General features: G+C 51.6%; 1 protein-coding gene across 1 annotated transcript in view; it reads right to left on the bottom strand.

Annotated features, from left to right (window-relative positions):
- Positions 1 to 26,785, bottom strand: part of COL22A1 (collagen type XXII alpha 1 chain) — a 227,617-nt gene that overhangs the window by 18,172 nt on the left and 182,660 nt on the right. Inside the window, exons 48-54 of the mRNA XM_045895568.1 lie at positions 22,811 to 22,864; positions 19,298 to 19,351; positions 14,656 to 14,709; positions 10,347 to 10,400; positions 5,971 to 6,015; positions 5,159 to 5,212; positions 3,401 to 3,454 (exon numbers count right to left, since the gene is read on the bottom strand). Coding sequence (XP_045751524.1) covers positions 3,401 to 3,454; positions 5,159 to 5,212; positions 5,971 to 6,015; positions 10,347 to 10,400; positions 14,656 to 14,709; positions 19,298 to 19,351; positions 22,811 to 22,864 — 369 coding nt within the window. The remainder of the gene's footprint in view (positions 1 to 3,400; positions 3,455 to 5,158; positions 5,213 to 5,970; positions 6,016 to 10,346; positions 10,401 to 14,655; positions 14,710 to 19,297; positions 19,352 to 22,810; positions 22,865 to 26,785) is intronic.

The raw sequence follows: 26,785 nt of genomic DNA, 5'->3' as shown, positions 1-26,785 counted from the left end.
AAAGCACAGCATCCACACGGGAGTGTTGCAGCTGGAGAAGCCTGTGGCTCTGTGGCTTCCCCCACTCACCCCTCCAGGGAATATGGCGTGGTGGCTCCTCCCGGCACCTCCCTCCGCCCACCCACCAACCCATCTGTGTCCTTCTAAAAATATGTGCTTTGGCTCATCCCTATGGTAATTATCTCTCTCCTCCTGCTCCCTCCGGATTGCAGGGAGGCTAAGGGCCAAGACACATTAGCATGTGGTGCCAACACAGGGGGAAGACACAGGAGGGGCAGATCGGGGCGGACACCTGTCACCTGTCAGGGCGCGGGAGGCCGGCTGGGGCTGGGACCTGGCTCCCTCCTGGGCTGCAGGCCACTCCTCATCCCCCACTTGTCCTGAATGGAAGCCACAGTCCCCTCTTCACCTGCTCTGCACTCCAAACTCCTGTCCCGGACCCCCTCCTACCAGTTCCCATCTTCCCGAGAAGGGAACGTCAGCTGCAGACTTGAATCAGACTGCCTGGTTGTGAGTCCAAACCCTGGCTCTGCCACTTACCTGCTGTGTGATCTAGGGCAAGTTACCTGACCTCTCTGTGCCTCCATTTCTCATCTGGGAGCAGGGACAGTAGTACCACCAGCCTCACAGGGCTCGGGGAGAACTCCATGAGTGAATTAGGCAAATGCTCGTGTGGTCCCTAGCACTGGGACTGCTAGAATTTCCTATACTCAGTGTCTGGTTCAAGGTGGTGTGGAAGGTTGCTAGGAAACTTCCCTTCACTGGGGAAGGCCAATCAATTCCAAGTGAGTGAGAGAGGTTGTCAGTGATAACCTGATGCATTCAAGGAAGTATCTGGCAAACTCTAGCAGTTTACTGTTGGTTACCAAGTCCTTATGATGGTCCCTCAGAATTGATGGGGGCAAGTTAGAAAAACACAAAACTGCCTCTGGGGACCTCGGGTTTTCCCTGCCTCCTGCGTGTGGCATGTGAGGCCCTGGGCCTCCTCCCCCACACACCCACCCCGGAGCCCTCGCTCATCCCCACACGCGGCTTTCCCTTCCCTCTTCCATGCCCCTGGACACACTGGCATTCATCAGGGATTTACGGAGCATTACTTTGTGCCAGGAGACACTGGAGGGGGGCAGAGCCAAGCCCCCTCCTTCTTCCAGGAGCAGAGCCTGGCATGGAGCCCAGGGTGACCACTGACCACCTACCAGGCCCTTTCTGAGGGCTGGACACCATTCCATCATTTCACCAATTTAATTGCTGGATCTTGCAACTTCCCCTCACTTTCCAGATAAGCAATAGGCCCAGGGGAGGTGAAGGAACTCACCCCATTCACAGAACAAGTAAGATGCAGCTTAACTGCAGAGCTTGGAGAAAGAAGCTTGATGATGGGCCAGAAAGGGCCCCAGGGCCCGCCACCTCATGCCTGTGGGCTCAAGAGCTGGGTTTCTCCAACTTTCTGTCCTTACACTCCTGCCTAGTCTCCTCATCCTGTATGGAAGTTTAAGACCACAGGTTTACTGGGTATCTGTTTCCGGTCTGCATGCATATCTGTGTGTGATATATAAAGAGGAAGGGGTTTCGGAATCCCAAGAACCAATGTTTGCCCCCTGGGGGTGACAGCACCCCCACTGGGAATGCATGCCCCAGAGGGCCTGGGCTTTGGCGCTGGCCCCCAGGGACTGTCATTGGTAAAGAGCCCAAACTGGGGGTAGTCTCCTGGTCCCTGCATATCGGGATGGTGCTGAAGCCCCCAGGATCTGCAGGTGGACCCCACCAATGGGAGAGTGAATGCAGAACACACCACTCAGCTCTGTAAGCCAGTGCGTGCTGTCGGATGAACAAATGCCACATTCTAGAAAGAGGAAATGGACACGGTCAGTGAGCTGCCGCGATAGAGTGGGAAATACGAAGCCAGGGCTGAGATGGAAACCCCAGAAAGCACGAATACTCTGCTCCTGAGCATGGATGTTCCCCTGGAGCCAAACCCCCAGCACACAATGTATCCATCACTACACACAGGGGACTCCTGCCTCACAGCTGAAAGGTGGCCCGCGTCCTGGTCTGAAGGCTGTCCTTCGTGCTCTTCCTCAGCCCCCTGGGACCCAGGCCCATGGGTGTGGAAGGCGTCTGGAAACCCTGCCCCCGCCACAGGCTGCTGAGTTAGGGTGGGGAGCGGGGTGTGAGCCGCTGTGGCCCCATCAAGGGAGAAAGTGGCTCCTTCTGGTGAACTCCAAAAAGATGCAGCATTCCGGTGCCTAAGACCCGCCCAGGTACCTCCTGTAGGGTCCTGAGGACAAAGAACATGGCCATGGTAGGTGCAGGGCACTGAATTTGGTGTCAGAAAATCTTGGGTTCAAATCCCACCTACAGCTCTTACCAGCCACTTACCCTAGACCCAGGAAGCCCATGCATATCTAGGTTACATGTTATCCACTCACTGGTTTACTCCATACCTGTTCCAAATATACATACAAACACATACACCATACAAAACAAGCCAGCCACCAAGATCTTGCACAGCTGTGTAACAAACACGTATTCTATCGATAGGCTTATGGTTGTGTTGGAAGTAGTTTAAAATATACACAAAATGCGATTAACAGTGACTCCCTCTGGAGTGCAGGGGGCTGGGGTGCAAAGGGAATCTTCTTTTCATTTTAATTCTGCACTATTCCTTTTATCATTAGCATGGATCACAATTGTGCTATCTCAACATAGGACCTTATTTGGCAATGAAGTCACTGAGGATATAATTAGCTTAATGAGGTCATTCTGGAGCAGGGTGAGCCCCAATCCAACACCACTCATCTTCTTATACAAGGGGGACATTTGGACATAGAGGCGTGCCCACGGGGAAGATACCAAGTCAAGAGGAAGGCAGAGATCAGGGTCGTGTTTGCACAAGCTGAGGAACATCAGAGATTTCCGGGAAACCACCAAAAGCGAAGTGAGAGGCATGGAAGTGAGATTCTTTCTCACGGCCCTCAGAAGCAACGAACGCTGCCCACATCTTGATCTTGGGCTTCTGGCTTCCAGAATGGTGAGACAGTAAATTTCTTAGACATTTAGCCTCCAGAATTGTGAGGCAATACATCTGTCATTGAAGCAACTAAATTTGTGGTTCTTTGCTACGACAGGCCCAGCAAACTGATACGCAGATCACGCAGCAGATATGAGAACGACCTAAAGGGAAGTCGTCCAGGGCCCCTGCCATGCCAGGTGGCCCCTTTCACATGTCTGCATTGTGGGGAGGTGGTCCTAGAAAACAGCCTGGGGTGTGGGTAGGAGGCACTAGTGGGGCTTGGGGCCGTGGCTCTTTTCCACCTGCTAAGACATACTGCCATTGTAAACAACACCAGGGTTGATGCACCAACCAAATGTCACTGTGGTGACATGCTGAAACACTCACCGGGGGCCCCCTCAGTCCTTGGGGACCCTGTGGCCCTGTGGGTCCAGAATCACCCTGGAACAGAGAGACATCACATTATCAGAGTGGCTTCCTGCAAAGGACAGAGACAAAGTTGCAAATGTGGACCAAACTTCTTCTAGTTCCACACGAGAACTGGCTAGCTGTCCAAATGCTTCATCACTAATCTCTGGAGGTTCCAGGTATGGACAGACTCATCTCCCGTAGATGAGTAAATGCACGCACACGGTTTATTTATTTTCTGGCTTCGACATTTTGCACCTGACCCGACAGTGATTTCCGGTAGTGCCATCTTGAACTAAGGGAAGCGACCAGAGAAGAGAAGCCATCTTACAGTTCTGTTCCTGACTCACTGGACAGTGACCTGACCCACACTTGCTGCGCAGTCACTGGAGTAAGAAAAACACTACCCATGCAGCCGGCCCCTGGCAGGGTATAAAGTGCTGGTGACTCGGTACCACCTCATCTTCCGAGCAGCCTCACGGCATGGGGGTAAGTCTCTCCCACGTTATGAATGAAAACACTGAAGCGTGGCTGTGGTCCTTACCGACTAGACTCAACCACTCCAGGAAATGAAGCTGTACGATGAAGAGAGTTACACCTATAGCTGAGAAGGAGGGGACGAAGCGTTTGCCCCCTGATCTGGCATCCTGGCTCCCGTCCCAGCTGCTGCCTGACCTGCGGGGGGAGCTGAACTCCGCCACACCCCTGCCTGGGGAGCTCCTTCCACACACTCTGCTGTAAGTTGAATTGAGGGGGGATGGATTTTCAAGCTGCTCTTTGGCCTTGAGAGGCCCGGGTGTCTTTGGGGTCAGGGTGGGGAGAGGCCCCGCCCAGGTCAACGCAGCTGCTCTGTTTTTAGCTGCACACAGGGTGTGACCGGTTTTATCAAGCTGACTCTGCTACTGAGAGGAGAGACATGGGAGCTGGGTGGCATTTCCTCTAAGACCCCTCCCAGCTCTACCATCTCATGGTGGCGGATCAGCTGAGAAGACCATGCGCATTAAGAGACACAGGCGGCATGCCCTTCACTGGGGTTTAAAGGCAGGTCCTGAAGGAGGTAATGGGGTCCCAGGACCCTGTGCCCAGGCTCCTGACCAAACACCCACTCCCAGGAGGTCAAGTGCTGTCCACACATGTTGACCTGGCCCTGTAGGATGTCACGTATGATGTCCTCCCACCTCTGACAGCCTGGGCGACCACCAGTAAGTCCCTGGACCTCTCCGCCTCTCGGGTTTTCTGTCTGTACGACTGGAGTAAAAGACATCTTGCCTGATCCCTACAGCAAGCCAGTGAGAGCAGGTGAGAGGTCTGAAGTGCCACACGGCTCATGGTAGTGGTGGCCGTGATGGATTCCTGAGGCTGCAGAGCAGTGCAGCTGGAGAAATAACCTGGGAGAGACTCTGCAATTCAAGCCCATGTGAGGCCGGACCCAACAGGATACCAACAGCTGGATCACCATGAAGTCAGCAAAGCCTCCTTAGCTACCGTGCGCCGCAGATACTGGCCTGTGAGGCCGGACACCCAGACCCCAGGGCCCCCTCAGGACTCCAGGGAGGATCCGAGGGGCTGGCAGGAGAGACAGCACTGACCAGTGCTGAGAATCCACCTCTGCAGGCATCAACCCCCCTCCCCAGGTAGTTTCTCCTGACCCCTAAGCGATGCACACTTTCCACTTTCTCTCCACAACCCCCCCCCCCCCGGAGGCCTAGCCAGGCCCCACAGGACACCCACACTTACATCTTTTCCGGGTGACCCTTCCCGGCCAGGGGGCCCCACGGCACCAGGCTCTCCCTAAAAGGGGGAAGCAGAAACAAAACACCTGCTGTGAGGGAAGAGAACGCAGAATGCCACCTGCCAGGTCTCTGCACACCTGGCCGGGGAAAGACCCAGGAGCACGGCCCACCAGAAAGAGCCCCATGGAGTCCTGGATGGAGCCGGGGTCTGCAGGGCCCCCACAGCCATCTTCCAGAGCCTGGACCCTACTGTGCCTCTCTGACCTGCAGGCACACCACCAGCCAAGGGTCATGCAAACGGGCTTGGAACTCTACCTCCTCACCCGCTGACCCATGAGACATCTCAGCTTTCCCATCACTAAACAGAGTGCGGCCGGGTGTTGGGTGGGACCGGCCACAGCCCCAGGAACAAGGAAGGCACCCGAGACCCCACTAACCAGTGGTCCTCCAAGGTTCCTTCTGTTTGGGGCATCTGAAGGTCAGGGAAGAAGCTAAAGGGTAAGAGTGTGGGCTTCGGGGTCTCTCCACCCGGGACGCACCGAAGCTCTCCCCACATTAGCTCAGGGCCTGTTGCACAGCCAAAAGGGGCGCCCTGACTCCAGGCTGATTGGGTCAGACAGGTCGCACCTCAATGTCTGGCCCCCAAAGGAACGTTTAGAAAAACCAGACCACGACCGGGGATGATGCTTCCCATGATGCCCACTGTCTTCTCTCAGGGGACCAGGTGCTTGCTGGCCTGCCCGGCCAGGACGCCCCGTCTAGAAGCACCAACTCAGTTCCGCCTGGGCTGACCTCCACGGCTAGACGCCCACTTACCCGGGGACCGGGTGCGCCAGAGTCGCCGGTGCGTCCTTTGAAGCCCTAGAAGAAAGAGACGTTATTCCACCCGAGAGCAGGCTGGTAAGTTGAGAAGTGGTGTGGGGGTCCAGCCGAGTCCTGCCCCCGCTCACCGTGGCTCCCTGGACACCTCCCATTCTGGACCCCAGGCTAGGCCAGGCCCTCGATGCTGGAGGACAGGATGATCAGGGGCACCACGGGCGGAGCTGCAGGGCTAATCCCACAAATGCTCCAGAGTCGAGGGGTCACCCTACGTGTCTCCCGAGCTTCATCTTCCCCATCTCACACCACCTGGCTTGCAACCCCTCGGCCTGGGCCCTGGGGCAGGTGCTTCCCTTGTAGACAACAACACTGCCTTCACCCCAGAGGTGGGTCTCGGGTGCCTTCCTTGTTCCTGGGGCTGTGGCCGGTCCCACCCAACACCCTCGTCCTGGGCCACGGTGCTGGGCCTCCCTGCACATAACAGCAACCTGGAGATCTATTACTCGAGCACCAAGCCCTGGGAGCTGAGCAGAAGCTGTTAGCAGAGCTGACACGATCATTTCTAACAGCCAGACCAAGCTGATTGTGTACTAATCCCCATTTCACACATGAGAAAGCTGAGTCTCTGAGGGAGAAATTACCGCTCAGAGTCCCAGAGCCAGAAAGTAATCTGATTCCGATCCAGCAGCTCTGCCCCCACCCTTTCTCCACTGTTCTCCTTGCTCGGTCTGGGGTTCGACTCCTGGCAGGTGGGAATGGCCTCTCTCCAGCCCTGGTCTCAGAATGCTTTCCCCACCTGCTGAGACCCAGGGCATTCATGGTCTCCACCTGAGGGGCGCCTGCCCACCTGGCCACCTCACTGCACCACATCCCAGACCCAGTGTCCTCGGTGGACTGCACACTCCACGCCTCCCTTCCTGCTCCACATGTGTCCTCTCTTCCTGGCAGACCCCTTGCTCGTTGGGACATTGCTCCTGGCTGGAGGCCTCCTCCCTACCAGCCTCCTATCCCCAACTCCATCTCCCTCACTGCTCACATGGTCACTCTCAAAGGCCCTCCTTGTACCTTTGTCATTAGGCATCCTTGCCAGAGCACCGCTCTGAGCTCCACCGCCGAGTGCCCTAGCCAGCTGGTCCCCAGCCAGTGGCGGGCACAGAGCAGGGACCTGGGTGGGCAGATGCCTGTGCACATAGCTGAGGCGGGGTCTGGAGTGAACCTCCCTTGTCCAGCACCCTCCCACAGATACAGACGGCCAATGCACCCCAGGGAAGTGGCTAGGAGAGACTGGGCTGAGGGCCTGTCCTGGCTCCTTGCCCGCAGTGGGAAGGGGAGGGAGCAGGGCAGTAGCAGGGGAGGAGGAGAAGGAGGAAAACCCCTGTGTGAAGCCCCTACCACATCCTGTGCTGCAGGCTTGTGCTCTCATTGCCCTGTAACAGGGTCCCGGGAGATGCACCTTATTTCTCCCGTTTTCTGTAAGAAGCAGGAGGCTCAGGCCTCTCTAGCACATTTAGAAGCAGGAGAATCGTGATTCAAGCCCAGGTCTGTCTCTCTGCAAAGCACGCCCTCCTCAAGGTCACCCCTCAACTCAACGAGGCAGCAGTTTGTGGCCAAACTGGACCCTCCAGGGCCAAGCCCAAATACCTCCTGGCTGACCTTGCCAGGCTCTTCTCTGACCTTATGCCCTGATTTTAGGTCCTGATTCCAAAAAGCAAATGAAGACTCTGCTGAGGAGAAGACCACACCAGGGCCTGGCCATCCGAAAAGAGAGACAACCTAGCGGCCTCTGTCATGTGGGGATTCTTACCCTGGAGAGGTGTTATCTAGCCTGCCTCTCTGGACGTGGGGAATAAGAAAGTATGACCTCTCCTGCCTCTGGGAGGGGGGCTCTGGGGATGCTTCGCAAGTAGCAGGCGGTGTGGTGACAGGTGCATGCTCTCAGAGGTCAAGAGATGCAGGGGACAAAGGAGGTCAGGAGCCCCGCCAGACGTTTCACACCCCTGCAAAGCCCCCAGCTAAGTGGCTGCATTTCACCTCCCCACTCTGAGCCTCGGGGGCCTCAGCTGTAACGCGGGGAGGTGTCCCCTGTCTGATGGGCTACAGTAAGGATGAGATGAGACACTGCCACCCAATTCAGGCCTGTCACAGTAGCCGGGAATGTGTCAGTAGCAGGCGGAGGAGGAGGTAAAGGGAGTCAGCTCGGATTTGATCCCAGATTCAACCGCTGTACCTTGGAGAAGTCAGCTTTCCCCTTAGGGTTCTAACATCATCTATAAACTGAGAAGAATAAAGTACCTGCCAGGCATCGCTTTGCAGAATTAATCTATGGAAAAGGCTGACTTTGGAGTCAGGTATGGAAGAGAGCCATGGCTCCCTACTTTGTAGCTGTGGATCTTGGGTGCTTTACTTCTCTTCACTGGGACTCAGTTTCCACATCTGTAAATGAGGATAGACCCTACTTCTGCAGAGTTGCCATCAGCATCGAATAAGAGATAAACCGTGCTCACCACTGTTCAAAACAGGCCACTTTTCTTTCCCTGGAGAGGGGCAGGGCCTGCCTGGGTCCCAGCACCATCCTCAAAGACACTAGAATCCCCAACCCAGCCAGCTCAGAGCCGGGACCCTGGTGTGCTCTCCTCCCGTATGATCATGGACAGAAACACCAACTGAGGGAGCTTAACAGACTGTGCCAGGCACTTGACTGATAATTGTATCTTCCATCATCTCCTTTAATGCATACAACCACCCTACAGAAGGGGGAGACATTCCGATCCCCACTTCATAGAAGAAGAAACAGAGGTTCAGAACGGTCCCTTGATGAAAGTAAGTGACCAAGTAAAAGCTGAACCCACATTTATCTATCTCAAAGACTGTGTGGTTCTTCCAAGCTTGGCTCTCTGACCTACACCTTGCCAGCCAGAGGACCTGGGTCTTCTTTCACCTGTTTGGGTCTCTAGCTTCTGCCCCTGCACTGAGGTAGGATTCCTTGCAAGTCTCAACTGAGAAATGGGCCTTGCCTCAACGTGGGTCCCAGCAAATGGATCCCTTTGGCTAAAAGGAAGACCCTCTCCTCCAATAAGCCAGGAACCACCTTAAAAAAACCAGCCACTAATTCTGTGTTTTAATTCTGACACAGGAGGTAGTATTCCCCACTCTTAGATTTGCTCTCCTAGTACAATCAGGTGAAAGGCAAGGAGATTTAGGAAAAAGGAAATTGATTTTTGTGTTTCAGTTCCTTCTTACTGAATGTTAGCCAGGTGAGTTATTGATTTTCACAGAAAAATACATTAAGGAAATAGAAGTGGCATTTTGATCTCCTACTTCTTGCCAGATAAGTGGGTTTTAGGATTGTCATTAAAAATAATATATTTTTGGGGCGCCTGGGTGGCTCAGTCGTTAAGCGTCTGCCTTCGGCTCAGGTCATGATCCCAGGGTCCTGGGATCGAGCTCCGCATCGGGCTCCCCGCTCGGCGGGAAGCCTGCTTCTCCCTCTCCCACTCCCCCTGCTTGTGTTCCCTCTCTCGCTGTATCTCTCTCTGTCAAATAAATAAAATCTTTTAAAAAAATAAAATAAAATAAAATAAAAAAATAAAAATAATATATTTTTTCCTAAAACCAAATTTATGGGATTATGTAAGCAATTTTTAAATTATGAAGAAGTAAAGCATTTAGCAAAAAAAAAAAAAAAAAAACCCAACCCCAAAATATACAACTCATTTTTATAGAAAAATTATCTATGCATGTTTACATGTACATTAGCCTGGAAGCTGGAAATAGATGGATATATAAATATAAATGTCAGAATTCATACATAGAAAAGAGTCAGAATTCATACAGACTTCATACATACATTCCTAAGATCTAGAAAGAATACACGTAAATGTTAACAGAGCTTTACCTCTGTGTTGCAGAATTACGAGTAACTCTATTATATTCTCTATAACATTATTTTTCTTATTGTTTTTATATTTTTGCCATCATTGTCATTGGTATACAATGAGAATGGGTTACTTTTATAATCGGGGGAAAAAAACCTTTAGCCACGGAAAGTGTTCAAAAATAAGATTTATTTTTAGGTCGTATCATCCAGAGAAAGCCCATTAAGATCATACTAAATAGGTTAAGAACAAAGAAAACTTAGAATAACAAGATGGCAACAATGGTTGTAATTTTGAAAATGCATTTTATAGCCACGCTCGTGAAAGAACTGAATTTATTACTTCGTAGAAGCACCGATGTCTTGGAAGAGAGGTACTTCTGGAAATCCAGGGTGGGGCAGGCACAGCGTATGAGCCGTGAGGCTGACGGCTGCGTTCTACATGGACAACGTGCACGCACACACACACACACACACACACACGCTCACTGGCACTTACAGGTGGGCCTCGGGCTCCCTCCAGTCCTGGCAGACCAGGCTCTCCCATTTTGCCCTGAGAGTAGAGAAGAGAAGAGTTTGGGGCCATCGTCATGAGGATCTCCCTGCTTGGCGCCCGTCACACTTCCCCAGCCCGTTTCTGACCCCGCCGACCAGCTCCGCGGACGCTGTGCCCCACTGCAGTGCCCACGGATCACGCCAGCGTGCCCAGCTACACGCTCCTGGTTTCCTCGGACTGTGCTGCACAGACGTGGTCTCTGAACCCACTGTTCCCAGCGGCCCCTGATCGTCCTCAGAAGCATTCTGGTCTGGATGCAGAGTCAGGCAGACATCCTCGTTATGAATGACTCTGTACTCATTCACAAAAGCACCTCAAGGCAGCCGTCAACTATCGCATGTGACAACAGGGAACGCTGAGGCTCCGAGAAGCTAGCGCTTCGCCCAGTTAATGAACAGCATGGCCAGACTGAGTCCCAGCTGGGTGCACCACCCCAAAGGATGTCTTTCTCGTCCAGCAGCTGCCGCGGACAGGGAAGCCTGTCATCTACCCCTCCTTTCCCCGGCCAGCTTCTCTTAATGCCGAGAAGTTATGGGGACACTCGGGCTATTCGAAGTCCTCACCACCAGCGTCCCAGTGCTTCCGTGGCAGAACCAGCCACAAATAACCGCCAATGCGAGCCTGGCTGCTGAGCCCAGGCGATGTGGTCAGTGTGGGGGTGTGGAGGGGCAGGGAGATGGTGACAGGGCCTGTCAGACTGATGGAAGATGGGGTAGCACCTGGCCCCACCTTCACTGTGACAGGAGGGCAAATCCCACCCCCCAATTTCCACTCCTTTTCACAGCTTGTAAACCCCAAGGATCAGATGGAGCCCAAGAGCAGGGTAGGAGAGGGAAAGGGGCGTCCTTGGTGGAGGGGAAATCTCAGAAAAGAGGACACACAAAGCCCTAACTTCCAGGTTTGGTGTTTGGTCCAAGCACTGCTGTGTGATCTTCAGTGTCCCTTCCCTTCCCTGGATCTGTTCTCAGTTGCAAACTTAGCACAGTCGCCCTCATGGGACTCTGTGACTGAGGGTACATGGCCTAGCCTGGTTCCCATGCTTTCCGCAGTCAAGTGACACGGTCTTCGTTGGTCCAAGTCACCAGCAGGAAAATGGTAACGCACAGCAACTCTTGAGGGATTTCCACATTCCAGACACAAAATAAGTGCCTCACATGGTAAGTCGCTGGGTCCTTACTACAACCCAGTGAGGGAGGCGCCATTGTTATCCACCGGGCAAAACACTGAGGCACAGAGAGGTTAAGTGATCTGCTCAAGGTCACACTGCTGGGGTTCTAATCCAGGTATTTTGGCTCTGGAGTCTCCGTACATCATCCTACACCACAATTATAGCTCAAATGCCTCCTAATAAAGATTACACAACACGCAACTCAAACAGCTGCCTATGTATCTACACATCTATCTATCCACATCCAGTCACCCATCCATCATTTATCCACCTATCTACTGCTGTCTGTCTGTCCATCCATGTCCCTAACACAGAGGAACTTGAAGGACTACGCCAACGTGAAGACGAACTACCTACTACCTGTAGTGAATGCCGCTTCCCAAGCAGGTCCCCTTGGCTCACCGAGGAGGGCACCTGTCAGCGCCGAACAGTTCCCGCCCAGGCTGAGGCCCATGCACAGATCGGCCTTCGGGGGTGCGTGACACCGAGGTGTGCAAGTTAATGTGCGAGTTGCTGCCTCCCGGAGCAATCCTCAATTTCAAAAGGGCTTCAGGTCTATGGATGGATGACTAGCCTGGCTGGGGTAGGAGCAGGACGGCAAGTGTGCTTCTCACCAATTCTCAGAGGGTCTGCAGTGACCGGGGCCCGGCTGCCCGCCTCACTCGCCTGACGTCCGTGGCTTTCCTTCTCTCCTTGTCTCATTTCCTCCTGCCCTCGGTGCTTCCTGAGGTCACTTCCCAAAGACCCCACTGCAACATAATCCTTGTCTCTAAAAGGGCTGCTTTCATGCGACCCGACACCGCTCATTCCTATGCCAACTTCCTAAGCAGCTCAGACAGAGAAGACATCACACTGGCCACAGCCTGAGATTCCAGAATGCATGCCTGGAGGACTCTGGCACGCCCCCGGGGGGGAGCTGCTGGGCCACCTCTTCCAGCAGGACCAGCCCTGCCTCCTCAGGGACTGATTTCCCCCCCCATGTACCCAGAACAGACCTGGTCTCATATTGCTCTTTGCCTGAGGCCTACCTGGAGGAGGTGATCCATAAACAGACAAAATGAAGACCACGGGCCCCAGTCCTCCTGTACCATAAACGTCAGCTCTCAGAATAACACTCCCGCAGAAAAGCTGACTTCCTGTTCTGCAGTACTGACCTTTGGGGTCAGCCTCTGGGGCATGAGTCCTGGCAGCTTCATTTACCCGCTGTGTGACCTCGGCCAGCCCACTTAACCTCTCTGTGCGTTTCCTCATCTAGGGCAATAATGACACCATGCCCCATGGGGATTTTCTGGGGATTACAGTGGAAAATGTAACAAAGCGTCAGTACCCCAGCCCTAGGTGGGCACCCGGTGGTGATACCTGTCCTCTCTCGCCTCCCACATTTTCACCCCACTAACTGCCACGTGCCCGCCACAGACCACCCTGCTTGGCAGGCGCTCTGGACTCTGCTCGCTGCCGGGAGCGCTTTCTTTTGCTCTCAGCAGTGTATTCTGGTTCCAGCATCTGGCAGAGCTGAAAAATGTTAAAGAAGGTGCTTCTGGCAAGTTGCGTAAGATGCGGAACGAGTCATAATGGTTTATGACCAAACAAATTAAACGGAACATAAACCTCGCTGTAGAAAATTTTATGTTATCCCAAGCCGCGGCTCTAATCTAAGGGCTCTGGAGCCCTGACCTCACCAGGAGTCACAGCCAGGGGGGTTGGTGAAGTCATCAACAGTAAGGCGAGCCTGATGCCTTCTGCCGGTTTCTCACCTCACTGGGTTCTCCAGCAACTCTAACGAGTTGCTACTATGACTCTCGTTCTATTGAAAAAGCATCTCGGAGACGCTTCCCGACTCACCCCAGGCCCCGGGGCCGGTCTGGAGTGGAGCCAGCATCTGGAGCCAGGGTCTTCTTCTGGCTGTGCTTGTCATTTTGGCATAAAATATTTTGGTTCATTTTAAATTACATGTTATCAGCAAGCAATGCATACCAATGGCTCCATAATAAAATCACTCACCACAGAGCATAGACTTGCCTTTGCGCCCCTGCGCCCCTTCTGCCCAGAATCACCCTACGGTGGATGGTGATGACCGTTACAGGTGCTTTTGGAGTCCCCCGGACTGCCATTATGTAAACACTAGAAAAATACACATAGGCCTGCTTTTATACTAAATAGGGCAGGCTAAGCACACCGCTCTGTACCTTTGCTTTTTTACTTAACAATCCATCTTGGAGGAGTTTCACGTCCGTGTAGGGAGGGCGTCCTCCTCCTTCCTCGGGGCTGCTTAGTATGCGACTGGGTGTGCCCCATCATTAACTACTCTCCTACTGGTGGGCATGTGGGGAGCCGGGTCTCGAAGCCCAGACACCACCTTCCAGCTTTCCCTCGAGGCTGAGGCTGTGGAAGGGATCTGGGGAGACCAAGGTGCCATCACCACGGGCCCTGACCCACAGGGGAGAACAGTGGCCAGCTGTGGCAGGACAACAATGAGGTCACAGATCTGGGTGTGCAGAAAGCCCTCAAACTTCCAACCAACAGCTACTGAGGCAGAGACTTGCTCACGTGCACTCCGTCTGCCTCACTGTGTGTCCTGGACAGGTAACGTTAAAGAAAAAGGAAAAACAAAACAAAAGAAAAACCCTACAGCTCTATACCAGAATTGAAGAAAGGGCCAACTCCCACCACCTGGAGCTGATGGGAGAAGCTCAGGGCTTCCGTGGGGATAACGGGCTTTCAGGCATCAGGTTTCTACTCCAGCGGGGCCTCACCTGCCCCAGCTCCCCTCCCAAGTCAACGGGATGGAGGCTGCACGGGGCAGTAAGAAAAAAATGCAGAGGATGGGCAGAAGCCCTGGCATCCGGTTCTGATTCTGTCACCAGCCCATCGTGTGACTTTGGGCCCATCACTTCACCTCCCTGAGCCTCGGTTTTCTCAGCTGTATAATGGGACAGCAGTGTTCACCCTGCAGGGTGGTCAGGAGAAATAAATGAAGTAACTCTTACTATGCCTGAGTCATAGTAGCTCCTCAACACAGAGCGGTTGTTGCTGAGAAATTACTCATTTGGCCTGCACAATTGTGAGAAATTTAGAGCCCCTTACCGGCTCGCCAGGGGGACCTGGTTTTCCATCTCTGCCCTCTTTCCCTTCTTCTCCCTGCAAGAGAAATCAAATTAACCGTTATCTCTGGCCAAGGGTGCTGGGTGGAAAGATGGGGTTCTGCTGGGGGTGCACGCCTAGTGCATGGCCACAGCCGCCCTTAGGGGCTCCGGGGGCGTGTCCACAGACAGAACTGGTTTGACATCGTGGTTCCTTCCCAACACCACAACTCTGGCTTGGATCTCTGATCCGCAGAGCCTGGCACAGAGTGGAAAAGAAATGAATTGCAACAGCATCATTATCAGTGCTATTGATCTAAAGAAGCCCCGCACTGGACATTTCCCAAAGTCGAACTTAGGACAACGGTGCCTCATAGCTGGGCCTCCTGGATTGAACGTAGTGATGAGGAGGTTAGGACGCGGCCAACCTCCAACAGAGATGGTGAGGAGATGCAGGAGAGCACGGGGCACAGCCCCACGAACATACAGGGGCTCAGAGAATGACAGCAAGGATTCTGCATGGACACTTGGCCTTTCTCTGTGAAATCTAGCAGTGATCCCCCTCCCCGTAACCAACCTCCCGCTCTAAGGGAGGACGCCATAAGCCTTGTGTTAATCCAAGAGACCAGTATTCTTCAGGAGCCTCTGCAAGCGGGAAAATAATTCTGTACAATGACTATGACATCACACAGACTTGGGTTCCAATCCTGGGCCACCTGCACTGGGTGGGGTCTGGGGAAAGAAAGCCACAAGGCAGCAGGACAGAGGGGAAACTGAGTCAAACCAGGCTAGGTCTGAACCCTGCCTGCACTACTAGGCGTATGATCTTGGGCAAGTTGCTGGTATTCTCAGCTCCTCAGTTCCCTTCTCCTAAAAGGAGATGGCAGTCCTGCCCCGCGGCGTCGCCAGGCGGCTCGGAACCGATGCTCCAGCTTGCAAGGCTGAACAAACCCGGCATCGATAAATGGCCCCAGCAATGGGGTCCTCCCGCTGCTGCCGGCGTTCGTGAAACCGTGCACGACTCCTCACCAGTTCCCCCGACGGCAGCGGCTTGGCACTGCTGGGAAGCCACTGGGGACAGGAATCTAGGTTTACCGGCCCCCTGGGCTGCTGGCCGATGCTCAGTGGCACCCAGAACTCTTCACGAACGCTGCTCCTGGCACGGACGGCTTGACCACATACACCTGCGGGGCTGCTGCCAAGGCCAGGCTATACTGATCCTCCTTTGCATTCTTTTTTTGCCCCAGAGAGGGCGAGAGAAAGGGGGGTGGGGGTGGGGGCAGAGGGAGAGACAGAATTGCAAGCCCGCTCTACACCCGGTGCAGAGCCTGATGCGGGGCTCAATCCCACGACCCTGGACCCTGAGATCATGACCTGAGCTGAAACCACGAGTCAGACGCTTAACCAACGGAGCCACCCAGGCGCCCTTGTACTAGTCCTCTTTTCAAATAAGAGTTTAACCCCGAAACCACTCCTCCCCAGGCATGCAGCCGCAGCCGTGCACGGAAGACAAAGCCGATGCCGCAGGAAGAGACACGGGCAGACCTGCGAGCTCTGGCTGGAGGCTGGCGGGAGACCCCAGGACTCCTGGCACAGACATGAGGTCGCCGGGAAAGGCGCGAGCACCACTAGGGGAAAAGCAAAGGTGGGCTGAGTGTGGCCTAGCGAATCGTGTGAGAAGGAAAGGTGGCTTTGCAAGAGAGAAGGGCTGCCCCTAGCTGACGGGCTGCTGACACCTTCAACATCTCAGGGCCTGTTTCTGCACCTTCAATAAACTGCAGGGACGCTCTCACCTCCTGCAGGCAGAGGAATATATAGGGTCTTTCTGGTACAGAGCATGGCGCAGAGCTGGTGCTTAATAAATGGTGAGGTGTGTTGTTCCTCTTCACAAAACATCATGTGGGTGCTCAGTGAGTGTCAGCAGAAGGTTGCTCTGCATCCCTCACAGCCCCTACCAGACGTGGAAGCCACTTAACGTTCAACACTTCTTATAGCCAGTTCCTGTACGTAAATACGACCGTGTCTTTTATATGTTGCTCCTTCTACCTGAAAGGCCTTCTTCCTGCCCCTTTTCATCTTTCTCTGCCTAGACTACTTGACCTTGAACACTCTCCTTGAGTGTCACCTCCCCAGATACCCCTTCGGGTCTGGCTTGGGTATCCACCCCTGGGCTCTGTGACCCCTGGGTCCCCCTCTATCATATAGCGCATCATGTGTTGTGTCAATGGTTTCTTCCTTTTCTCTTTGGCTTCTCCATGAGACTTCAGGCTGCGCGTGAGGGGGGATGAGGGCTGGGTCCTCCTGGTACCTCGCATGCTGGCCTGGTCAGTACTTGGCGCTGTGCTGGCCCACGGGCGTGGTGCGGGTGGACAGAGATGAACAGGCATGTGTGGTTGCTGTGACGGCATGGGGCTGAGGCTCCTGAAACACAGCTCAGTTCTACCTAAGCCACTGCAGAAGCTCAGGGTGCCTCCTGGAGAAAACCTTCAGCTGGGACCCCAGGATGAATGGCTGAGGGGGCCCGAGGCATGGGGTACATGCATTAACGTGCGGAAAGCTCTCTGCACGGAGCCCGCCAGGGGGTGAGCACCGTGCACAAGAAAGCGATGAGGATTCTTATTGTCCAGGCAGAGGGAGAGGAAGCGTTTCTGAGGCAGGAATGCTATGGAAGAAGCAAAGGAGTTCAGGGAGGCTGGGAGTGGGGGTGGGGCGAGAGACAGGAAAGCAGGGTCCATTCATGGGACACCAGGGAGGCACACACCCAGGCTTGGCTTAAGTTTGAGCCACAGGATGGGGTCTGCACAGTACACATAGTCACACCTAAGGGCAGGTCTCTCTTCTCCTGCACGCTAAGACTTTAGTGGTAAGGGGTTGGCACAAATCCAAACCAGGACGTTCTCTCCCTAGCTTCACTGTTGCTAGAATTAAATAAGTCAGTTCTTCCCAGCTGCCAGGACAGGCTAGGCTACTGGGGTGCCATTTAGACCAAAAGGGGTTTCACATCCCTGCACAGGTTACTCAACCTCGGGGTCTCGTGGCTGTAGGGACCGTCGATGGTGCCCAGGAAATGCCTCCTGGGTGGAGGGGGGCACTTATCAGCTACTCCAGGAGGGAGGGCTCTTGCAGAACAGTTCATTCATCGACCTGTTTCTTTAATTACTATTTGCCGAGTGTTCACTATGTGTGGGAAGCAGAAGCCTGGTCTTCTAGAACCCATGGCCTAGAGCATCGCCCCATGATTAGCAGGCACTCCTCTCTATTGTCCCCAGGTCTAGCAAACAGTAGGCTCCTAAAGACAGTTGGTTGAATGAGCGAATCAATTAATGCATAATGGAGGTGGTGGTCACTAATCAAACCATTACACAAATAAAGATGTGCTACAGCTCAGATGCGTACTCAGGAAGAAAGGAAAAGAAACTAGGAGAGCCTGCCCCAGCCTGGGGGGACAGAGAGAACTTTCCAGGGCTGATGCCTGAGATGGGATGGGAAGAATCAAAAGCATCAACTGGTGCAAGAGGTGAGGAAGGGCATTCTGTGTAGACAGAAATGCATGTGCAAAATTCTGTGGTCTGTAGAGGAGAGGATGCAGAGCATTTTCTAGGAACCAAAAGGAAACCAGTTTGGCCGCAATAAAGCCCATCATCATGCAGGGCAGGGGTGGGAGACTGTGGCCAGTAGAGGCCCCAGCAGTCGGCCCAGGCCAGTCCACGAGCCCCACAGGGATTCATTCTCCACAGAGAAGGTAGCACATGGCCTCCCTGGACCAGCCTTATTACTACCACCCTGAAGAGCTCCAACCCACTGGGAAGTATAGTGAATGTAAAAGTCCAGAACAGTATTTGTAGAAAGTAATCTGGAGGTATGTATCAAGAACCTCAGATATTATCGTACCTGACGAGTCAACCCCACCTTTGTGGACCATCGAATAGAAAACGGAAAAGGGCCATGCATGCAAACGAGCTTATTATAGTTTTCTCCAATAACTGTACAATTTCTGAGGCCACAGAGGAATGATCATATATATTATGGTATATTTATTGGGTAGAGCCTATGTAAAATTTAATGAGCACATGAACATTTAACACCAGTGTGGGAAACAAACTGTTTCTATTCTCACAGATAGTGAATTTTCACAGCTGTGCACGCCTATGTGTGCGTGTGCTGTCTCAACTCTGTACATACATGCGTGTGTGTGTGGACAGAGGCAAACGCCATCTACACAAGTCAACAACAGCACCTACTGCATGAAAGAATGAGGTTAAGACTGACCCCCACCAGGGGCGCCTGGGTGGCTCAGTTGGTTAAGCTACTGCCTTCAGCTCAGGTCATGATCCTGGAGTCCCGGATAGAGTCCCACATCGGGCTCCCTGCTCGGTGGGGAGTCTGCTTCTCCCTCTGATCCTCCCCCTCTCATGCTCTCTGTCTCCCATTCTCTCTCTCAGATAAATAAATAAAATCTTAAAAAAAAAAAAAAGACTGACCCCCACCAAAAACATACCTGGCTTTGGTTAGTGATTATCCTTCTCATTTTCTGGAGCCCTGGAAACTCCCCTAGGGACCATGCCTTGCTTTAACAGTTGTGGAATCTATTTTTGTTTGCTCATTTTTGTAGTGGAGAAACCAGTTTTTTTTTAAATGCCACTTACTGGGATTCCGGGTAATCCAGATGGACCTTGGGGGCCAGGAGGACCTTCTTTCCCCTAAAAGATCCAAGACATAAAAACACCATTAAATCTTAGATCGGCTTTTCTGGAAGTACATGATCTCACATAGAATTGCCTTCACGGACTGGAAGGGGTCTTTGGCGAGAAGCAATGGGTGCTTCTGTCTCTTGGCTTCCCAGGCACTGCCTCTCCCCAACCCCCCCCCCCCCCCCGCCCCGGCACCACCACCACAGGCAGGTGGTGCCCCAGGCAGAGCACAATCACGCAGGTGGGTGCGCAGACAGGGTCTCATTTTGGCTATATGACATAGACTCGGGGGGAATTAAAGATGGAGAAGTCTGGGGGGAAGAAGATATTCAGGTCCTGGGGTCCACAAGACCTGGGGCCAGCTCTGCACTCTGTCCCTACACTGCCTGAAATTCCGGTCCTCACCACGCGGCCCAAGACCAGAGCATCTGGGGCTGCTGCGCACAGAGGACCCAAGGCGAGTGAAAGGCTGACCAGGGCCTGAACAGATGGTCTATTATTACCATCCTCTTGTCTGGAGGGTCCCAAACGTTCTACCACCAGTAGCTCGCTTTTACTATCTCCTTCCCCCCATGAAACAGAGCTTGTGTTTTGAAAGACTGTATTTGCCAAACCATATTAATTCATACTTCATTTTCCGTTTTATGCACCAAAGATACACATCACTGCCAACCACAGCTTTACATCAGGTGACGTCATCAGTGCCTTCACGCCTATCTGGATGAGCATTCTGACGTCATCTGTGTCTCTACCATGTTTAGAAGCCCCTATAACTTTGTAATCTCTCCCATCACTGTTCCTTCTGTGATAAAATGCTGATGTCAGGTTTTACATTCTCATCCACACAGAGTGAGGTATTCTTAAGGGTTGTGATGTTAGCTTCTTGCAAGAAAAGCGAAAGGCAAAACGACTTTGATATTTAATTCAGATTTATGCAGATTTTATATATTGTCTTGTAAAAAGCGTCCCATCAGGGGACCCAAAGCACATTTCCTTTATGAAGTGCTACTTAAACTTATAAAAACTCCACAATTGAGTCTTATTTCCCCACCTGAAGAAAATGGAAGATATTAGTAACACGTCATTAAGGGATGAGAACTTTTTCATGACCCCTGGGAATTGAGGAAGATTAGACCGTGTTTGAGGTTTACTACTATTTGGTTATGCAGTCATGTTTGAAGGGTTACTCTTAATTTTAGAAACTGGAATGCTCAGGTGATGCATTTGCACTTACAACAATTTGGCATACCCTGCATCTCTGTAACATGATGAGCCATGATATCTGAGGTCGCCCAGCCATCATGCCACTTAGACCAACACAAAATAGCAACAGTAAAGCAAAAATATTCACCGCCTCCCATATCACAAAACCTACAAACACGGAACTGAGTGGATATTTTTGGGTCAACTTGGAACAAATAGTCATCTTTACGGATTTTTAAATATTGATAATAGAGCTCCCTGGATTCCTTCCTGAATGTCTATTGTTCCATAGACCCTAGGGATGGAGCCACTATTGGTCAGCAAAATGCAGCCCTCTGCTATTTTTGCAAAAAAAAAACTTTATCAGAAGCCTTTTGTTGACCTATTGACTGTGGCTGACTTCACCTTACCAGAGCAGGGCTGAATTTTTCCAAGACAGACCACATGGCCCATGAGACTAACATATCTACTGTTTAGGGATTTTTTTGCTTCCATCTGATGAGCTGAAGATGCACAAGGAGTCAGCATGCTCGTTCCTAAACCTGTTTGCATTGTGCAAGTTGTGGTTTGCTACGGAAATTACACAATTTAATTATTCATTAGGTAACCCCATTAAATTTAGGTGGAAAAAGAAAAAGAACAATTTTTAAGTGAAGACTTCAAAAATATTTTATAAAGATGACTCACTATCCAGATCGCTGTAATAGGATAGCTATGAAAGTTTAGGAAAAAAAATATCCTAACAATCCAGGATCCAGGATTCTACATTCAAATTGCTCCACAGGTGTTTTTACATTCTCAAACCACATAGTAAATGAGTAGATGTTCCTTTTACAAGGATAATGACAAGAGACTCCATGCTGAGGACCCAAAATCAAGTAAGGCCTTCATTTTATGTCAAAAAGATTGGCAAATGGTTTGTATGTTTCAATTCAAAATATAATGGTAATGTTTTCAGTTTTTATGTATCTTTTTTTTTTACTACGTCCCACTTAGCGTTCCTTATTTCTTTTTTTAACTACCAACACTCATTAGTTATGCTAAGAAAATCTGGAGTATATTCTGGTTTGATGTATACAGTGGAATAGCAGGACCCCAGACAGCTCCAAGCACAGCCATCGCTTGCCTCAGGGTCCCCCACGACAGAATCAACGTCTCATTCAATACAGTTTAATTCTCAAGTACCTGATGATTCCTATCTGGGTCCCGCAACTGATTCTCCTCGAGCACACAGTCCATTTGTTTTTACTTTTTTTTTTTTTTTAAGATTTATTTATTTATTTATTTGAGAGAGAGAATGAGAATGAGAGAGAGTACATGAGAGGGGGGAGGGGCAGAGGGAGAAGCAGACTCCCTGCCGAGCAGGGAGCCCGATGCGGGACTCGATCCCGGGACTCCAGGATCATGACCTGAGCCGAAGGCAGTCGCTTAACCAACTGAGCCACCCAGGCGCCCCCAGTCCATTTGTTTTTATTGGGGAGATCTTTTGCCATCTGAGAATCGGTAAAAAGCAGGTGGGCCGCTTGGATAGGACTGGCCAGATGAGGAAGGTAAGACAGTCCACGTGGCTGGTAGTTTTCAAATCCAACACCCCTGCAGCCCCACCCCAACCACCCCAAACAGCCGGTCAGTGAGGAACGGCAAGAACATGGAGTTGGCGGTTTCCCAATTGACTTCACTCCCAGCTTGGATACTGATTTCTCGTGTGGCTTTGGACGAGTGAACGAGTCCCACTGGGCTTTGTCCTCCTCGTCCCGGGATGGGGAGGGAAGCTGGCCTAACTGATCCCTCAAGTGTTCTTGGCACTAGAGTCCAGACATCCCAGGGCAGGGCTGACCTGCTTGCCAGCTTGTGGTGTGACTCCCCTTTCTTACTTCCCTCCCCTCTGTGGAACGCTTGGGTAACAGGGGCTACTCCGCCCAACGTGCCTCTTGACGCACGCAGTAGCCTCAGCAGGGGTCAGCTCCAGCTTCTCTACTCTCCCGGGCCTGTGAGGAGAGAACCTGACACAGGGCCTGTGGGAGCTGGCTGTAAACCAAATTCTGGAATCACGGATTGCCACCAAACCTTTATCTTTGAGGCAAGAACCCGGGACTCCAACAGAAAGCGCCCCCCTCCTGCAGTTTCCTTGCAAGACCGTTTGTGAATACTTGGGATGAGAGAGCCAAGGAGGTAGGGAGGGCCAGGGCAGGGATGGCAAACACCTGGGTGCTGGGGACGCCCAAACACAGACTCAAGGCAGATCCAGTCCACCGAGGAACTTACCGGCGGCCCTTGGATTCCTGGAGGGCCAGCAGCTCCAGCAATTCCGTCTGCTCCCTACGGATGACAGAGCAGGAAGTTAGTTTGCTGTACATTGCACCAGGATCACTAGCGCCTCTTTGTGCACGAAGCACATGGTGCACAAAGGTGCATCCTGAGCCCCTCCCTGGTGGCTGGAACCATAAGTACTCCGGACGTGCTTCTGCCTTCCCCAGCAGGTGGGGCAGGACTCTGGGAAGACAAAGATGTTGGGAGCGCAGAAGCCACATTGCACAAAGCATTGCACAAAGGACCAGAGCATCCACAGTCATCCCTAAGACAACGGTAAACGGTCTCACTTCAGAGTGGACGTTTTAGCTAATATCAGGGAACATTTCGGGACAGAGGCAAAAATGAACAACTGGATTTATGTTCCAGGTCATCAAGGAAGGCACTTGGTTGTGTCAACCCAGGGATGAGAAATGCATGGACAGATCCATGAACAAGGAGCTCTACACAGGTGAGTAAGTGCAGCAGAGTGAGCCCAGATCTGCCTCTGCTGCGGGCTCTCTCCCATGCTGCACCCCCCACCCCCCACCCCCGTAATCCAACCCCCCGGGGCTCAGATTTCACAGCCTGCCCTCATCCTCATCCCAGCTCAGTGAAAAATTACCTGCCTCCCAAATCCAAAACCCAAGTCCCTGCCCCTTCTAACGTCTTTATGCTCCTCCTAGCCTTGTTGCCTTCTGACACCCTAGTGTTTGTTGACTATTTGCTTTACTGGGAGCTAAAACAGTGCCTTGGAGATAGCGGGTGCTCACTATTTCTTGAATAAATGAATAAATGAAAAGCTGGGCTGGCTGGCAGATGGGGCAGAGATTCTTTAGACTAACGAATACACTGCTTCTTTCTAGCTTTGGTCAAGTGGTACTTCAGTGTCCTTGTTGGTAAAAGGCTGGAAGTGATATGATTGCCCAGGCTGTAAGGAGGGTAAGGAGGCATTGCCTACAGCGTGCTTAGCACAGAACAGAGGGTGTTGGTTGGGGTGCACCCTCCCAGAGCCAGAGTTCCTGGGTCCATGTCCTGGTTCTCCACATTATTTTACTCCTCTGTATCTCTCAGTTCCTTTGTGCACTGGAGAGAAAGAGAGGACCTATTTCACTTGAGTTGTTGAGAGAACTGAGTAAGTTCCTACCTAGAGTTAGCCAGCCCTGGCACTCACTAAGGGCTCTCCCTGAAGGGTTCTTCGTTATCACAAGCACTGATAACAGCAGTGTGTCTACTGGCCAGTCCATGACTGGGAATACTGCAGATACGAACTAAGTGTGGGAGGACAAATAAGCAAGGTCTTGCAGTACCTTTCCAGCAGTCTTTAGGTTTTTTACATACACTTATCAAGTGCCTGTGTCGTACCAAGCGCTGGCCAATTGTTAGGGTTACAGATATGGCTACATCATGGGCCTCAAGGAAAATTGATACAGCTATGGAAGATAGGTCTTGTTGGCCATGTAAGGTAAATCCCCAGGGATAAGATGCAGTCAGATTCGCCTCCACCTCTTTCACTAGGTGAGGAGCCAGTAAATGTTCATGAAATAAAGGGATGTTGATAATACCTGCATACATAGCCCAAGATTCATGCCGCTGCTGGGAACCTCCACATCTAGTTCAAACCTAGCAGAACAATGGCGTTTCTACTGGATTCTTCTATATAATTTTGCCAAAACCCCACAGCACCCTATACCCTGGAACCTAGCTATGTTGGAATTAAATTCCATACAGCAGGTTGGGAACAGGGTAAGGGCTTGCTCCGAAAGAAGGAGGCCAACTGAGCACCAGGAAATCAACTTTGAAGTAAAAATAATAAAGGAGCCTTATCTGCTTGGTATCTATATCCCTGGTTACAGCGTCCGACATGGAAGCACGTGAAGAAACAATGCATAAATGACCAGGAGGGTTTCCTGCTCTCGAGTTGCTTCTGCATGACTGGCCACTGAACCCGAATGGACGGGCGACTGGCATCCACTCCCAATGACAAAGAACAGTACAGAGCATGGCACAAAGCAGAAGCTCAGTAAACATCAACTGAATGAACTGAACACATTGATCAGATGGAGATGGAGAAGCTGCCCTATGATTATGACTGTTTCTGAATCCCAGATTCATCATCTAGCATGAGAACCATAAGCCAGGAGCCATTTCCTACAGCTGTCATAGAGTCCAAAGAGCAATTTCCAAGGAGAGGAGAACATGGTTTCATTTGCACAGGAGATGTGTTATAGGCTTTGGAGCGACCAGGGTGGGGTGGGGATGGGCTTTTACTCCACCTTCACTTCAGGAGCCCCTCGGCTATTAGGTTGCATGGAGAAGCTAAAGTCGTTGTGATATGAAAACTGTAATATGAAAGTATTTCCTTCTCAAATGTCCCTCCTCAATTCGCACTAACCATTATCTGTAACATTGCCATCTTGATCAGTTTCTCTTGTGCCTGAGCGTCAGATGCCACAAAATCCAGGAACACAAGCAAATACGATACAAAGGGATTTCCCCCGTGAAATTATTTCTTTAAAGAAAACGCAGAATTTCATGAACCTAAATGGCAACAGACTGACCCATCCCCTGGCAAGGCAGCTCGCAATCTCGCTCACGGCAGAGACGCAACAGTGAGGCATGAAGTCTTGAGAAACTGAAAAGGATACTAACTACAAAGGTGCCAGTGGGGGGGGGGGGGGGAGGTGGGACGTGAGCTGAGGATCCAAGATTTGAGGTGAGCTCTCCCGTAAACTGTGAAAGCTTTCATACTTTTGTAGTTAATGTACTTTTTATGAGTTTGCTGTAAAAGTCAGTTTTGAAGTAAAAGATGCAGTTTCATGCTCCTGTACAATTTTATTGAAAAAAATACATTTAAAACGACCTAATTTATTCTAAGAATTAACATACTTACAATTAGAAGTCATTTAGGGTTGTTAAAAAGAAGACAAGGCAAGATTAATGGCACACATTTTTAACTTCATGATCCTAACCCAGCCTCTGCTTCTTTATTGATTATGTTAGGTTGGTCCCGATTTGCAGTGGGTTCCCTTCGGTTGTCCTTTAGCCATTACCAGTAATCCCTCATTCTGCAAGGTCTGGGGGTGGCCAGGGCTCCTGGAGAACACATGGGAAGTCGCAGGGGACTGGTCCTGGGCTTGGTGAGGATGCTCATTCGCGCTGCCCGTTACCGTGGTTACCCTGGCTAGATACGTGAGCATCAACTACGGTGGACTCTGAGCACAGGAGCAACAAGACTAATCTGTGGGCAGTTTAGACCAAAGGGAGACGGATTTGCTAAGAAGTGCATCAGTTGGGGTCAGAGATACAGTTACTACCAGAGCAAGGAAGAACATTTGCTCAGGGGGCCCAATGGGGGCAAATGGGATGATAGTCACAGTATCTACAGTATATTGATGACAAGTGCCTTAGAACGATAATGAATGAATGGTTCAAGATGGTAACAATGATAATAATATTTTTTAGTGATTTATTATTGTCATTAATTGTAGTAAATCCAGGAAAGTCTGTGCTTATGGAGACACTCTGTGATTCCCAGAGCCTCTTGCCATGGGACAGGATCCTATGGAAGAGGGGAAGCTGCTTCTCCATTTCTCACAAAAGATCCTAACCTTGCAATTATCTCAGGTTTCCCACCACCCCAGATAGATGGAAATTAATAATACATCAAGCCTGCCCATCCATGCCAATGCCGCCCTGGTCCCAAAAGCATTCTAATTGCACTGCCCAGCAGCTCCACCTATTCAAGTCACTCCGTCCTTGACCCCACTGGGTCCCTTGGAGTCAAGTACCCATCCTTGACCCCTTGTCCCTCTGGGACCTGCACCTTCTGTTCAGCCCTGGACACCTTTCAGGTGTCAGCCTGGTCCTTAAAGTAAGAGGCAGGTCCAATGAGTATGGAAATGTGTGCAAATGTCAAAGCCAAAAGAGGAGGGGGTTCAAAATCATCAC

The sequence above is a fragment of the Mirounga angustirostris genome, unplaced genomic scaffold, assembly GCF_029215605.1.
Source record: "Mirounga angustirostris isolate CCGP_5_RB_7025 unplaced genomic scaffold, mMirAng1.0.hap1 SCAF_4, whole genome shotgun sequence".
Taxonomy (NCBI): Eukaryota; Metazoa; Chordata; class Mammalia; order Carnivora; family Phocidae; genus Mirounga; species Mirounga angustirostris.
Note: the sequence above shows the minus strand (reverse complement) of the source record. Positions and strands in the feature narration are given on the sequence as shown.